The sequence below is a fragment of the Neospora caninum genome, chromosome VIIa (assembly GCF_000208865.1).
Source record: "Neospora caninum Liverpool complete genome, chromosome VIIa".
NCBI lineage: Eukaryota > Apicomplexa > Conoidasida > Eucoccidiorida > Sarcocystidae > Neospora > Neospora caninum.
The window spans coordinates 489,379-502,995 of record NC_018393.1 but is presented as its reverse complement, the minus strand read 5'-3'; the positions used below and the strand labels follow the sequence as shown (position 1 = coordinate 502,995).

At 54.5% G+C, this 13,617-nt stretch overlaps 2 protein-coding genes across 2 annotated transcripts; both read right to left on the bottom strand.

Annotated features, from left to right (window-relative positions):
* Positions 1-1,314: 1,314 nt before the first annotated feature.
* Positions 1,315-9,571, bottom strand: NCLIV_019850 (conserved hypothetical protein; the record flags this gene model as incomplete). Its single annotated transcript, XM_003882179.1, has 14 exons — positions 1,315-1,605; positions 2,006-2,041; positions 2,498-2,554; positions 2,855-2,909; positions 3,226-3,499; positions 3,602-3,700; positions 4,044-4,119; positions 5,221-5,405; positions 5,970-6,081; positions 6,343-6,488; positions 7,116-7,211; positions 7,786-7,975; positions 8,591-8,676; positions 9,499-9,571. Coding segments are annotated over 14 exons (1,776 nt in total), but the record flags the coding sequence as incomplete, so codon positions are not given.
* A 1,419-nt stretch (positions 9,572-10,990) lies between these two features.
* On the bottom strand, positions 10,991-13,379 carry NCLIV_019840 (conserved hypothetical protein; the record flags this gene model as incomplete). The annotated part of the gene is made up of 2 exons (XM_003882178.1): positions 10,991-11,334; positions 12,764-13,379. The coding sequence occupies 2 exons, from the start codon at positions 13,377-13,379 to the stop codon at positions 10,991-10,993; spliced, it is 960 nt and encodes a 319-aa protein (XP_003882227.1).
* Positions 13,380-13,617: the final 238 nt, after the last annotated feature.

Genomic DNA, 13,617 nt, shown 5'->3' with positions numbered 1-13,617 from the left:
CACCTCCCGATGGCTTCTTTTTGCTTTGGTGAGTCCTGCGTAACGCCCAGATGAGCCTACATCGTTCCTTCCTGTGTATGTCTATTCTTGAAAAGAAACAAGAAAAAAAGAAACACGATTTGGAGATTTACTGCAGAAGGGCACAGTCCCGAAGGTGAGCTTCGCAACGGCGCCTATCCCTGTTAGCCTAGCCCGGATATTGTCTCTGGCTTCTGAAAAATCCATTTAAAATGCGCACATCACGCAGTGCACCAGACCAAAATGGTCTTCGAGGAAGAGGAACCGCGTCTCGCAGTAACGCACATTTTGCCCACAAACATGGAGATGCGCTCCCTCCTGCGACTCCGCGGATAGTGTGGAAAGCCACAGACAACATACAAATGTACGCGAAGGCCAGGGATCTTCACATGCGAACGTATATGCCTGTTCAGACGCACATGTATGGGCATGCATCTATCTGCATATGCAGACATACGCATGCGGAAGTGGCTGAGAAACGAGAAACTTTCCTGTTTCAAGTGTGGATTTAAGAAAACGGAAGGTCCTTTCATAATTTTGAGAACCGACAAGGCACGCCTTCCAGCAAAGTGTTTCGGTTTCGTGAGACGCCAGTTCATCAGGTGGCCAGCTTCCCCTGTCAGGACTCTCGCGGCTGTGTTTTGCTGGCCGAGGCGCGAAGGCCCCGCCGCTCGTGTTGCAACATTCAGGTTTCAATCGTGTCGTGATTCTGGTGACACGTGCCTCTCGGATTTGACGTTCCGATTCAGATCTTGGGTCTGCAGCTTTCCCTCTGTCCTCTGTTTTGCCTTCCTCTCCCTTTGACACTCCTTTTGTCTTCCCTTTGCCTTCCTCGTCTGGCCATTTCGTCTCCGCTTCTTCGTTCGGGGGGTTTTCCTGCTTCCGTCCCTTTCGCACGCCGCATTGCTTGTACTTCGCTTCTCTCCCTCCTGGCTCTTCCCCGTCGCCCTCTTCTTACCCGTCGCCATCTTCTTCCGCGGAATCGCCCCGACCTGGTTCCGCTTCGAGGCCGTGTCCTGCGTACTCAAGCACTCCGCCTCTGACGCGGTGGGATTCAGTGCTCTCGTTTCTCGACTCGCTTTTACCGCGACCGTCGACACGCCCACAACGCGTTTCCCGATGTTCATCTCGACGCAGCACGAACTCGGCTCCTGGAAGTTTCCCCTCGAGAGTCCGTTCGTTCGTCCCTTCGATGTGGAGACAACGCCTGTGAGAGGGTGGCCTGTCTCTCGTCAAGCGTCTGTGCACTTCCACACTGGGCCTGGCTTTGCTCAGCAGTGCATGCAGACCATCGTTTCAAGGCGTTCCATCGAGGGAGGTCGTTCGCCGCACCCGCCGCTCGCTGGAGTCACGTGAGGCTCTGTGCGTCAGGCCGCTCCGTTGCTCGCGCTCTCGAGAGCCGTCCTTCGACATGCGGCCGGAAGCCCGCACCAGCGTCGAAGCCTCGTGAGCCCGCGCAAAAGTGGCAGGCAAACCTGATACCTTCTTCTTCACTCCTCCCGCCTTGCCCGTCACTTCCACGCCCGAAAAACCTAACACCGCGGATACTGCCGACGAATCCGTCGCCATCGTCCGAGTTGCATTCAACTGCGCACACACAAACAGAAACACACAACGCCAACTCACAGCCGAAACTCCAGACACCAACAGCTACAGGCAAGTGACTTCTGTCTTCATTTCTACATAAATATACATACACATATGTATATATGTATATTGATGGAAGATAGATGTTTGGAATGTAAGTGTTGCGTAGCTGCGTATAGATGCACCGTTACGGTGATATATACGAAGATGAAACAGAAAACAGTGGGGGCGAAACATGGCTACGCCTGCAAGTGCATATGTGTGTCTCTTTTTGCGGGTATTCGGACAGTCACATCGGCGTTTTGTCTTCGCCTATCGATTGAAGTAGCACGGACGTTGCTCCTGAAACTTGAAAAATATCGGGCACTCTTCCAGCATCAGTTCCTTCGACACCACTTACCGACTTCAGCATCTCCACTGTCGATCCCAGAGAGGCCTAGCGATGCACCGCAACACACGGACGGCAGAGGCAATAGCCACAAAGGTCAACCTAAGAATTGAATGGCGGCGGAAACGCACAGATACACCTTGGCGCCCACAGCTGCACGCACCAGGCGTATACACGTACCCGACCCTACACAGCGTAGCCACATCGATGCGCGATGAGGCCATAAGTATCTAGACACATGTCGGTCTCAGGACCAAAGTTTCTTCAGATGACTGCCTTTCCTTAGAAGGAGAACGCGTCTGTAAAAAGCTCAACAATTCACATACAAAAAACGGCGGCCCAAGAGGTAGCATCTCCCGCGTGGAGAACCAACGGAGGCATGTGAGAGAGGGAAAAGGTTGAGAAAGAGGCGAATGCACCTGCACAAAAGGGGAAGGAGACGAGAGCAAAGGGACATCCGAGAACAGCCAGGATCCCAATTTGCGGAAGTGTTCCGCTCCTCACCTTCAAAACCTCGTTTTGCTTTTCCTGCTTGCGCATCTGCTGGAGGAAGCCCACGAGCTGCGCGAAGAGATACATTCACAAGAGGTGGGGGAAAACGGGGAAAAGAATAGATCGCGTCGCGTTTCGGAACGGAGACTTGAAAAGGAGTGGGCACCGGACAAACAAGACCGAGCGTTTTACTAGCATCTGAAAGCATTTCGTCTCGCATGTCTACCTTTTCTATCCTGTCACGGAGCCAGCGGTCGCTAAAAAGAGGTGTCTCCTCTCCGTTCTCTCTGTTCTCCACACAAAGCCGGGACAAAGAAAAACTTCAAACCCTTGATCGATGATCCGCATGCAGGACACAAAGACGCTTACAGGTTCGCGCGCAGCAAACGCGGCTTCCAGTTGGCCTCCAATCGTGTCAACCCGTCTGAAAAGAGGAACAGAGGGAACAGCATTCATTTAGATATGTACATTTCGAAATAAATGCGGATAAATTTGCGTACATTTACATATACCGCAATATGAAGGTTCTCAGCATCTGTGTCCCAGGTAAACGCCATTCACGCCCCACGAAGCTTGGGTACCTAAGCAGGACAACACCTGCATAAAAATGTGCTTATATTGAATGTGGTACTGTGTACACCTACGCACATACGCGTTGGATTTTACCTGCGCATACGCATATCTATATATATATATATATATATATATAAAGAGAGAGAGAGAGTCTTAGGTTTGCGTACTCTGCGGTGTCCTTGAAGTCCTTGAGCGATTGGTGGAGTTTCTCAAGGAGTTTCTCCGGTTTCCAATCTTCGAGGATGTCGTCGTAGCCGACAGGGGCATTTCCGCTGTCGAGCTGTCGCTGCTTCTCTCGAACTCGCTGCTGCTGTCGCCGCCGTAAAAACTCTTCTTGCTCGTCGAGCTGTCTCTTCACCAGTTGGAGCCGCGTCTCCAGTTGGCTCAAAACGGCCTCGGAGAGGGTTCGCGAAAGGAGACGGTCCACGGAAGCGAGTTGCGCTGCACGCCGGAGAGACGAGACAGGCGACACAATGGGAGGCAGATGTGTTACCCGATGAGGCATGCCGACACGAGACAGGTGAAACAGGGGCGCGAACTCACTTGCGAAGTCCCGCGAATCGGCCTTGAAGCGGTGGAGAGCCTCCGCCGTGAGGTCTTCCCAAGGAAGCAGGTTGTCTTCATCGATCATCTCCGAAACCTCTGTTCACCAAACAGGACAGGTTCAGCGGCAAGGCTCCACAAATGCGCAGGTGCAAGCGCTATTTGTCTCCTTGGATAGGCAAATACCATTCATAGCACAGACAACGGCCTCTACAGAGATGTCAAAGACAGCAAAACGATATATAGTCTGCGTGCATGGAGGGAGTCAGACAGAGATGCAGAAAAGCGTGGTCATACGGATAAGGATGCGTGTTCATGAGAGAGAAACATATAGGCATAAGTTTAGCTAAGGGTGTACAGAGATGTATAAAGATTGTCAGATATTTCGAGAACACGAGAATGCAGAGACTGCCGCGTGCTCGGGCCTCCGTGCCTCTCCTACCATCCAGACGACTCTCGATGGCTGCTACGCGCCTCTCGAGATTCGCAGCAACGACTTCATCATTCAGCATGGCATCCTGCAACCGTTCACACGGGGGAGACGGCGCACAGGCAGGAGCAGTGTCAGGAAGCAGACGGACACGTCTTTGTTCCGCGTTTCTCTCTGGATGTCCCCGTCCTTTGGCTTCCGCAGTGGAAACGAATCTCCAAAGGCGCCGTCGACACGCGCACATGTGCGAAGATCAAACCCGCCCCCCGCCTTGACGCCTCCAATCGACTAGTAAACTCCCCCTCCAAGCGCCTACGCTACAGACCACCCTGGTCAACACCCGCACATGCATATTTTTTGACGAGCATCGGACAGGAAGGAAACGCGGAGAGGAAGAGCGGGGAAAGGAGACAGTGAGAACACGGGAGTAACACAGCAAGAGAAGAGACACAGAGCGAAAGAGAAGATATAGAATAGCCAGGGAGACAGCGAGACGGAGACGGCAGACGAGATGGCAAGAGTGGGAGGCGAAATCGGAAGTAGCAAGACAGAACCATTTCGACACAGGACGGCAAAGACGGAACGAACTACGAAGGCGTACGCGGATTTGAACAGGTGCTTCCGGAAATCCACGTTCTCCGATTCGTGGAATGGGTCTTGCCAGCGCTCCGGCAGCATGATGTGAAAAAATCTGAAGGAAAAGCGAGGCAAGAGACACATCCACCGAACCGAGCATGCGCGCGGACAAACACCTCCCACATCCACTGCTGGAACTCAGTCAATCGCATGCCCCTCTGTGCACCACGCCGGCGCATGCAGAGGGAAGGCAATTCATCCGCCAACTTTGAAGATTCAGGGGCGCTCACGCGCATCTGGCTGAAGTTCTACACCGGCGAGGCAGCCGCGCCGCTGGTCCCGCATGCATGCCGACAAACAGACACGCCTATATCTACGGCTGTAGAGGTACTTCTTGTGCAAGTCTGAGAAGCGGCAAAGCGTGGACGCATGAAGGCAAATGTTGAAGGGCGGTCAGTCATGCGCGAATTTTTGTAGATAGAGCGAAAGGAGGATGGCAGGCAGACGCCTTTGTGCAGGTTATTGCTCGCAGTGCCTGCGCAAAATAGCAGCTACGATGTCGCAGTGCATCCTCACTCTCGGCACCACCGAGCACCCTGGGCAAGCTGCCTACTCTGAGAACGCTGGAGGCGACGGCATCGACGGCGACGCAATCATCGGGGCAATATGCATCGAACAAATCGACGTCAACAGGTTCTCCCTCGGGTGTGAAATGCGTTCGGCCGAACAAAATGTTCTGGAGTGGCACATCCGTCGCCACGTAGTTCTTCACCAGGCGGCTGAGCGCCGCTCCCTGGTCTGCGAAACACGCATGCGAGAAAAGCGCGGAAACGAGCTCGGGGGTTCGCATCCACGCATGCATCTGGTCACACCTCGGTAGGGCGGGCAACCAATGCGCATTCCGGGATTCCACTCCAGACACAAGACCCGGAGCCTCGGTCAGATCGAAGAGAGCCTCCCGACCCCGGCGAAACGAGAGCTGTTTCCGAGCGGCCTTCTCAGGAATGTGTCAGCTGCCACCGTTGCGGAAGCATGCATGCAGACGCACGCCGATTTCTTGAAAAGATGCGCATGCGCATGCCAGGAAAGAGAAACGCATTGGGACGTGCACGGAGAAAGGCAACAGGGGGGGACAGGGAGGGGAAAGAATTCCCCCCGTAGGCGTGGGCAGCGTCCGTACAGGCACAGAGTGACCTGGATACACCATCGATGAAAACCAAAACATTCTCGATGAGCAGAACGGTGGAGACCACGCGACTTTCAGACACAGGGAGTGACACAACATAAATCTTTACAGCAGAGAACACATGGATGTATGAATATAGAGATCGATCCACCGCCCCCGAATCAGAGGTGTTCTACCTTCCAACATGCCGTTGAGTCTGAGGAGGAAACCGGCCCTGGATTCCTCGGGGAGCTGCTCCTCCTGCTTGTGTATCTTTTCGAGCATGTCGACGTTGGAGAAGTATTCTTTCTGAAGCATTTGCAGCGAAAAGGCAAATCACTCACGGCCATGTGACCCGCGATCGTCGACGAAGAATCAGAGAAGACGGGCGGAAGGTGGACAAGAAGGCCGAAGCCAACATCGACCGCAGGTAAAATCAGGTGGGGGCGGACGCTGGCTGCCAGAGGGAGGGAAACCGCAATGCCGTGGCTCGGCCGACAACGGGGAAAGACGCGCGCGACGAGAAAGGGGACCGTCCACGAGACACAGGCCAGGCGAGGCGCGACTCACCACTGCGACCAGGGCGTGAGGCACCTCCGTGATAAGGCGTTCGTATCTGCTCTTTGCACTCTCCTTCTGGAAGGGAAAGTACCCGTGGAGTTTCACCTCTTCGGGCGTTTCGGTCAAGCGGTCGAGGCGGTCGTCGAAACGCGCGCCTGGGAAGTGAAAACGTATCTGACTCTGCGCCTCTTCGCCACGGCAAACAGAATTGACCGGGTACAAACGCTACTCCCAACCCACGACCCTCCGACGAGGCGACGCTTCAACTCCCTGAGCGACAACGCCCTTCTGCCGCCCCACCGCTGGTTCATCTGCCCCCAGAGCTACGGAGTGTGAAAATGCAGCTCGCCCAGTCTGGATTCAACAAAGCAATGGCGGATACATACATGATACACACACACATCCTACACACATGCACATATATTCAAGTACACATATACATGTATATACAAGTACATACATACATGTATTTATACGTACACATGTACGTATATATATATATATATATATGTGTATATGTCGCACGAGTGTGTACATGGACCCGCACAGGTGTGATCACTCTGTGGATATCCATGCATGTGTTGTCGCGTGTCTGTCGGCGGCGCAGGGGATCTAGATGCATGCAGGCCTAAAATTGCGCTGTGCCTAACGCAACCGGAGCGTGCGGAGAGGATCCACAAACCGTTGTGTCATTGCCCTGGCAACGCTACCGCTGAAGAGACACTCGGTGGCGGAGCGCAGGAACACCATGCGGGGAGAGGGCGTAGGGAGTCTCCACGCACCTGCGTCGATTTTCTTCCCACTGAACTGCTGGAAGGCCCACTCCGGATCGATTGCGGTATCCACCAACTCAACGTTCAGCGCCTTGCTTGCCAGGCCTGTTTCTCGAAGAAACGCGCATGCAAACAGGAACCCAAAGTCGCAGCGTTGCTCGCTGCGTTCCTTCAAGAAGTGCGATCTACCCACGCGTGCATGTCTCCGTAAACGTTTCGGCGCACACTTACGAGAACTTTTGTACACTTGCGTTGTCGCAGTCGCATGTGAGGTTCACCGAGACACGTGTAGAGACATATACGCAGAGACAGAGATATGGACATCTATCGGTAGGGCTGTGCATTCAGATGATAGGCACACATGCGTGGATAGAGGGAGAGCGAGAGGCAGCTTTGCCGATATACAAAATCTTGCGTGGAGCAGTAAATAATCGATATACACAGAGAGCGAAGGGCGGACACAGGTGTCAACGGGAAATCAAACTAGTGCTTGTCAGCAGGCGCACGGAAAAAGAAAAACAAACGGGGCTGACATGATCCACACAAACAGAAAACTGAGAAAACAGAAATGGATACACGGGTAAACATATATATATATATATATATATGCAGGCTTCTGCATAGAGCACAATCAATATATATAGATGGCGTGATAAATGGGCAAGCATGTATGCCTTACCGGACAATACGTCGCTGCGCGTGGACTCCGTTGAATCGCCAGGGAGTTCGTTTCTCTTTGGGCTGCTCACGGGGAGGTGTTCGTACACCTGAGAATCCTCTGCGCCTCGCTCTTTCTTCGCCTTCAGCTTCGCAAGAATTTCAGAAAACAGGTCGTTCTCGTATCGCGCGTGGGATCGGTGCAGCTCCTCCTGCCAGAGACGACAAAGCGGAAAGGAGAGCGCCAGGGCAGAACCCCGCGATGAGGAGGCGCACGAAGAAACGAGGAAGAACAACGGAAAACACGGCCCCCGTGCTAAGCTGCCGGGGAATTTTCGTCCTGAAAGCTGTTCCCGCTCTTCACGTGTCCTTTATCTAAAACTTTCCAAAACGTTTTAAATATATTTTCTTTTATCTTCGAATGAGGATCGAACGGGCCCGAGGAGCCCGCCCTGCTTCTCTTGCATGCAAGAGCTGTGCACGAAAAAGCAAGCGTAGCTTTCTTCTTTGCCATCTCGCTTCCAGCGCGAGAGACCATCCGCACGAAAAACGGCCACGCAGCAGTAGTTGCCCTTCTGTTTCTCTTCTCCCTTCGACGACGCGGCAACGAAAGTCTCACGTGTTCCCTGGCCCGCCGTCTGTCTCCCCCTGTCTCGCGTATCCCGCCCGATGTCACAGTCTCCCTTTGGCATCTACTCAATTGTCAGTAGATATATATATATATATATATAGAGAGAGAGAGAGAGAGAGCTGTAGGTGTATATTTGTGTGAATATGATGTGTCTACCATCTGTTTCAGCACGGTCATTCGGATGACGAAAACTTACGGCGAGTTGGCTTCCACGCGACGGAGGCGATCGAAGCGACGCCTTCGACTGAAGCTTCTTCTTCGATCCCATAAGTTGCATCCCGCCTGAGCAGTTGTTGTGTGGCGCGACAAAAGAAAAACGCATGCAGGCAAGGAAAAGCTGGCCCATAGAGGCTCGTACTCTTGAGGGTTTCCGACAAAAAGGCAGGAAAAGAGCAGGAAGGAAAAACGAAGACAGTGGAAACGTCCCAGACGACTCTGTCAGCGATGCTCGATATTCTTCTCACCAAACTGCACTACTTGCACGCATATATATACATACACATGTGTGTAATTCCAACGGGAGATATACATTGTGTTTTCGGACCCGTGGGAACTCGGCGCTGGCAGCTCGAAGTTTCCTTTCCTACGCGTTCGAACCCTGAAAACGGTCGCAGGTGAGCGCGAAGAGCCTGTGTTATCTATTCCACATTCAGCAGGCTCGCAGGCAAGAGGAGGACTGAGAAGCCGTACGGCTAGCGCCAAGGCGCCGACAGAGATGCAGACGCGCACAGGACCTTTGGCAAGCTGACGCCTGACGCCGGCTGGTGGAGTCAAGAGAAAATGCAACGCCGCAAGAAAGTCCTTTAGGGATGGGCAGCGTCAAAGGAAGGACATGAGAGCGAGCGGCGCATCGAAGCAAAGGACACTGAAAGACAAAAACGCGAAAACGAGAGAGACACGAGAACAGGAAAAGGCCGGAGAGCCGAAGCAGAGGAGTGGCAGAAGAGGAGGAAGTTGAGCAAGGGAAAGACGCGGAGTTTTAAAAGCACGAGACAAGCGAAGCAGTGAAGAGAACCAAGAATGAAAAAGGAGAAACGCATCAAGGAGGGAAGAGGGTTGCCTTATCGGGAGTCTCCACAAAACCACGGCGGGGATGAGACTCACCTGACACCTCCGAGCCAGAGGCTGCTCGGACGGCGTCGAGGAGATCGGCGGTCAGGGCGTGCGGGGCCTCGCGCTGGAGAGCAGGCCAGAAACACAGACGAGGTTCGCCCCCCTTCAGAAGTCGCCGACAGAGAACGAGACCGGCCCACCTGGCGGAACACCTTGTGCACGACTCACGCACCGCGCGTCTCAGAAGGCAGGGATGAGAGAAAGTGAAAAGAGACAGAGCCAGCAAAAGAGAGACGAACAGAGCCAGTCTTGTCGAGGTGTGATTCTCTCTCTCGAGAGCGAGGCCAAGCAACACAGAGCGCGCGTGTTTGCGCAGATCAAGGCCCGCTGTGCTTACACTCAAGCGAAAGACGCAGAGACCGAAGAAAACTGGTACAGAGCGGAAGCGTGACAGAAAGATGGACACCGATGTAGACGCAGGTATCCGCCGGCATACACAGGTCTAGACAGATAGCGATGGACAGCTCGACACGTGAGCGCGAATGAAGATGGGCGTGAAGCGAGTAGAGGGAAATGGATGGATCCGTGGATGCAATTACCGGTGAAACTGATTCCGGGGAGACGTTGCCAGGCAACATCGGGTCGCTATCCTGACTGCCGAAAACGAAGCGGGCGTGTCTCTGTACACCTGACTCCGATGGCGTGCTCTTCAAGCTAGCTGACGAGCAGACACAGAAAAAGAAGCGCAGAGAACGAGGAAACGTGGAGATTGCCCGCCTTCGTTTCCTGGAAGACAGAGACGTCGTTCGGCGCATCTGCCGGGCAAGCGTCGCAGGCAAGAAAAAACCGTCTCGGGCGCCCACAGACAGGTCGCAAAGGCAGTGACAGCCCAGCTATCAGATCCAAGCCGGGAGAGAAGGCCGGGAGACTCCCGTACCCTACACGATCACGTCCATCGCGAGTCGTGCCGACCCACACGAGCGTACACGGCCATGGCATTCAGTACATGGAACTATTGGAGTACATCCGAGCATACCTATATGTACATGTGATACCTACAAGTTCACAAACATGTGGACTCGCGCTGTCACAGAGTCAGTGAGCTTCGCCAGCTCTCAATTTGCGAAAAGAGGCCATGCACGAGGTCTAGCTAGCGATTGAAGCAACCTTTCGTCTCGCCCCGAGCATCTCAGCGAGAGGAGCGTTGCAAGCACATCGGCAGCGGGGCACGCAGCCTCAGAGCGACTTGCGTTGCCACTCGCCAGCACGGGACACTGCGCCGACCAGCGGCCGGATCAAGGCCCAAGCTAACGTCGGAGCCTAGAAAGGTTCTCAAGTGTTTCTGTCGAGCGCACATGCACGGGCGGTTGGAAGGCACCCCGCCAGAGGCAGATATGTGGTCTGTGCGGGCTCCCGCAACTCAGTCTGTCTCTTCCGGAGGTCGGTATCCCCGACGCTGGCACGCGAGAAGCTGTGCACGTTTCAGCATGTTTCACGTGTCTTTTCGCCACGAGCGCGTTTTGAGGCAGCCAGCCGTGTGCCTTCATCCGGCAAAGAGAAACAAAGGCTGACCGAAACGCTCGCTTTGAGCCGTCTCTCCCACGGACAAACCGTAGTCCGAAGGACGGAAAGCCGCGGTGGACCCTCTCGCGTGGTGCACCATGTCGCTCCAACTTCCAGACAAACCGGCAAAGCTCCAGGCATGCAGGCCGCCTTCGTCATATGCCAAGAGCCTTCTCGAGGCGGTCCGCTTCCCACGGCCTTCCCGCGAGGCCCGAGACGAGAAGCCATACACTTCTTCACTGTCTGGATGCTCCGGCAACATGTCGGCGCGCACAAGCGCAGCACCCTTGGCTCCTCTGACCCGACTGGCAGATCGCGAACCGTCTGAGGTTGGCAGCGATCGGTCCCCGCGAAACGCAACGCGGCGTCCGAAAACACAACACGCAGCAACCCAAAGACACGCACTTGGGGAACGCTATCGAAGCCCGTGCCTGGCCGGGCAGAAAAAGAAAGGAGAGACACTGCCGTCAGCCTTGCGCTGCCTTGCGCAGGCACCCGTGTGTTTGTGACTGTGCTTCCCTATCGCGGACCCCGTACAGAAAGAAACCACTGAAACGCAGCTGGGGATGCGAATCCTTCATTTTTCTTCAGGTGGAACAACTGCTGACACACGTCGCGGTGACCATCTAGAGATTAAACACACGAAGAGACGGAGAGAGGAAAGCGTGAACACGGGCAAAGCGCCAGGCGAAAGGGGAATCGCAGGAGCCCGGGAGATTCACCAGCTGGTTGCCGCCCTTGCCGCATGCAGCCGTCAGCTGCGCCGCCACAGGGGCTATAGGCTGTGTCAGAGGGCGGCAGAAGCAAGCGCGTTTCGGCCGCGAGCACGCGGGAGGCGTCTGCCACCGAGTCGGAAAAAGAGAGTGCAATCAGGCCCGCTGGCGTCTTCGCACCCCGGGAAAAAACACAGGTCGGCGGGAGTCACGGGACAATCGCGAGAAGGAGAGTCCAACCAGTTCTTCCCGAAGAAAACAGCGAGAGAACATGGACACGATCGACTTCGATCACCGAGGGCAGTGGAAATAAAACCAGCCGGAAAGCACTACGCTGCCGTGCGTGTGACCCAGTGATGCGTTCTACCTCTCGCGCCCCGGGAGTGCGCAGACGGTATCCTGTCTCGGCATGATCCGCATGAATGGCCACAACACAGAGTAAGAAGCAAGAAGACCCAGTTGACGGCGATTTGCCTCTCAGTCCCGCGTAGGGCCGGCAGGCAACAGGCAGCCGAGCAACAGACGACGCAGAGAGAGATCAGGCTTGACAAAACACAAGACAAACCGCTGCCGGAGCCCACGCGGCTCACCTCTCCAGCGCCTAAAGGTTACTCGTTTCCATTTCATGGCTAGATATCAATACGTGCGGGTGTGACACGCACGCAGATACAGGATACGCGCATAAAGAACAAACACGTGTAGACACAGGGAAAAGAATCTGGGCACGCACTGTGTGCAAATATATATATATATATATACAAATATATATATATATATATATATATATATATATGCACGTAAAGGGGCATCTTCTCTGCCAGTTGCACCTGCCTTGAGTGCTTTGCATGCAGAACTCGCACACGAACGCAAATGCACATCGAACCAGCGCGTATCCTCAAGCTCGTCCAGGAGTAGCGGCGCTGCTCTTTCTAGAATCGAGAACCAGCTGTTCTAGCGGAAAAGCTTGAGAAACCGGAAAGCAGCATTCGCTGGAGCGTTCTAAAGTGCGCCGGGTCAACTCAGCCTAGTGTCAAACTTACAGTTTCGGTAGACAGTGTGGAAGGCACTCGAGAGGATCTCCTGTGCCGATTCTGCGCGAGAATGGACTGAAGAAGCTGAGCTCGACAACGAGGAAAGAGAGCTGCCATGGGTTAAACTCGACGCAGAACCCTTCGATGCAAGCGCCGGAGTTTCGCCGTCATCACCAGACTTCTCCTCGTTCTGACCGGCCTTCAACCGTAGCCTGGGAACATTCACTCTCTTCCTTTGCGGCTCCTCCGGTTTGCTGGCAGTGCTGGCGCGTCCAATTGCTGTTTCGCCTGTCGCCTCTCCAACTCTATCCACGGACGAGCCGGAGTGCCCCGCCCCGTCAGGCGGGGAAGAATCTGCGACAGATGCACCCCAGCTCACACCTTTTTTCAAAGACTTGTCTCCCACTGAACTGCCGCGTTTCTTCAAAATCGAGCTATCTGCTCTCTGGGCACTGGAAGCCCCAGCTGTGATGTCTGTGGAAGCCTGACGGTCGCCGTCCCCCCGCGGATTTCCACTTCCCTCGTCGGACGGAGAATCTGCAACTTTCGTCTTTTCGGCGGAAGAAGCTGCATTGTCAGCCTCCCTGTCTGGAGGCCGATCCGCGCTCTGTGCTTCCTTCTCCATTTTGCACCGTTAACCTCAGACGCCACAATGGCTGTTTGCGGACTCCGACGAGTTGTCAGACAATGAAGCGCCCGCGCTCTCTTTGTGCCTTCGCACTCCCCCAAGAGTGTACGGAACCGATGACGGAGGGCGCAGAATTATCCGTTTTCAACAGAGGCAAATTGCGAGTCTGCTCGCCTCGCCGCTGCCGCGCACAACCTGGGCCCGCCGTAGCTGCCGGAGGCGACAAAATGTGTCT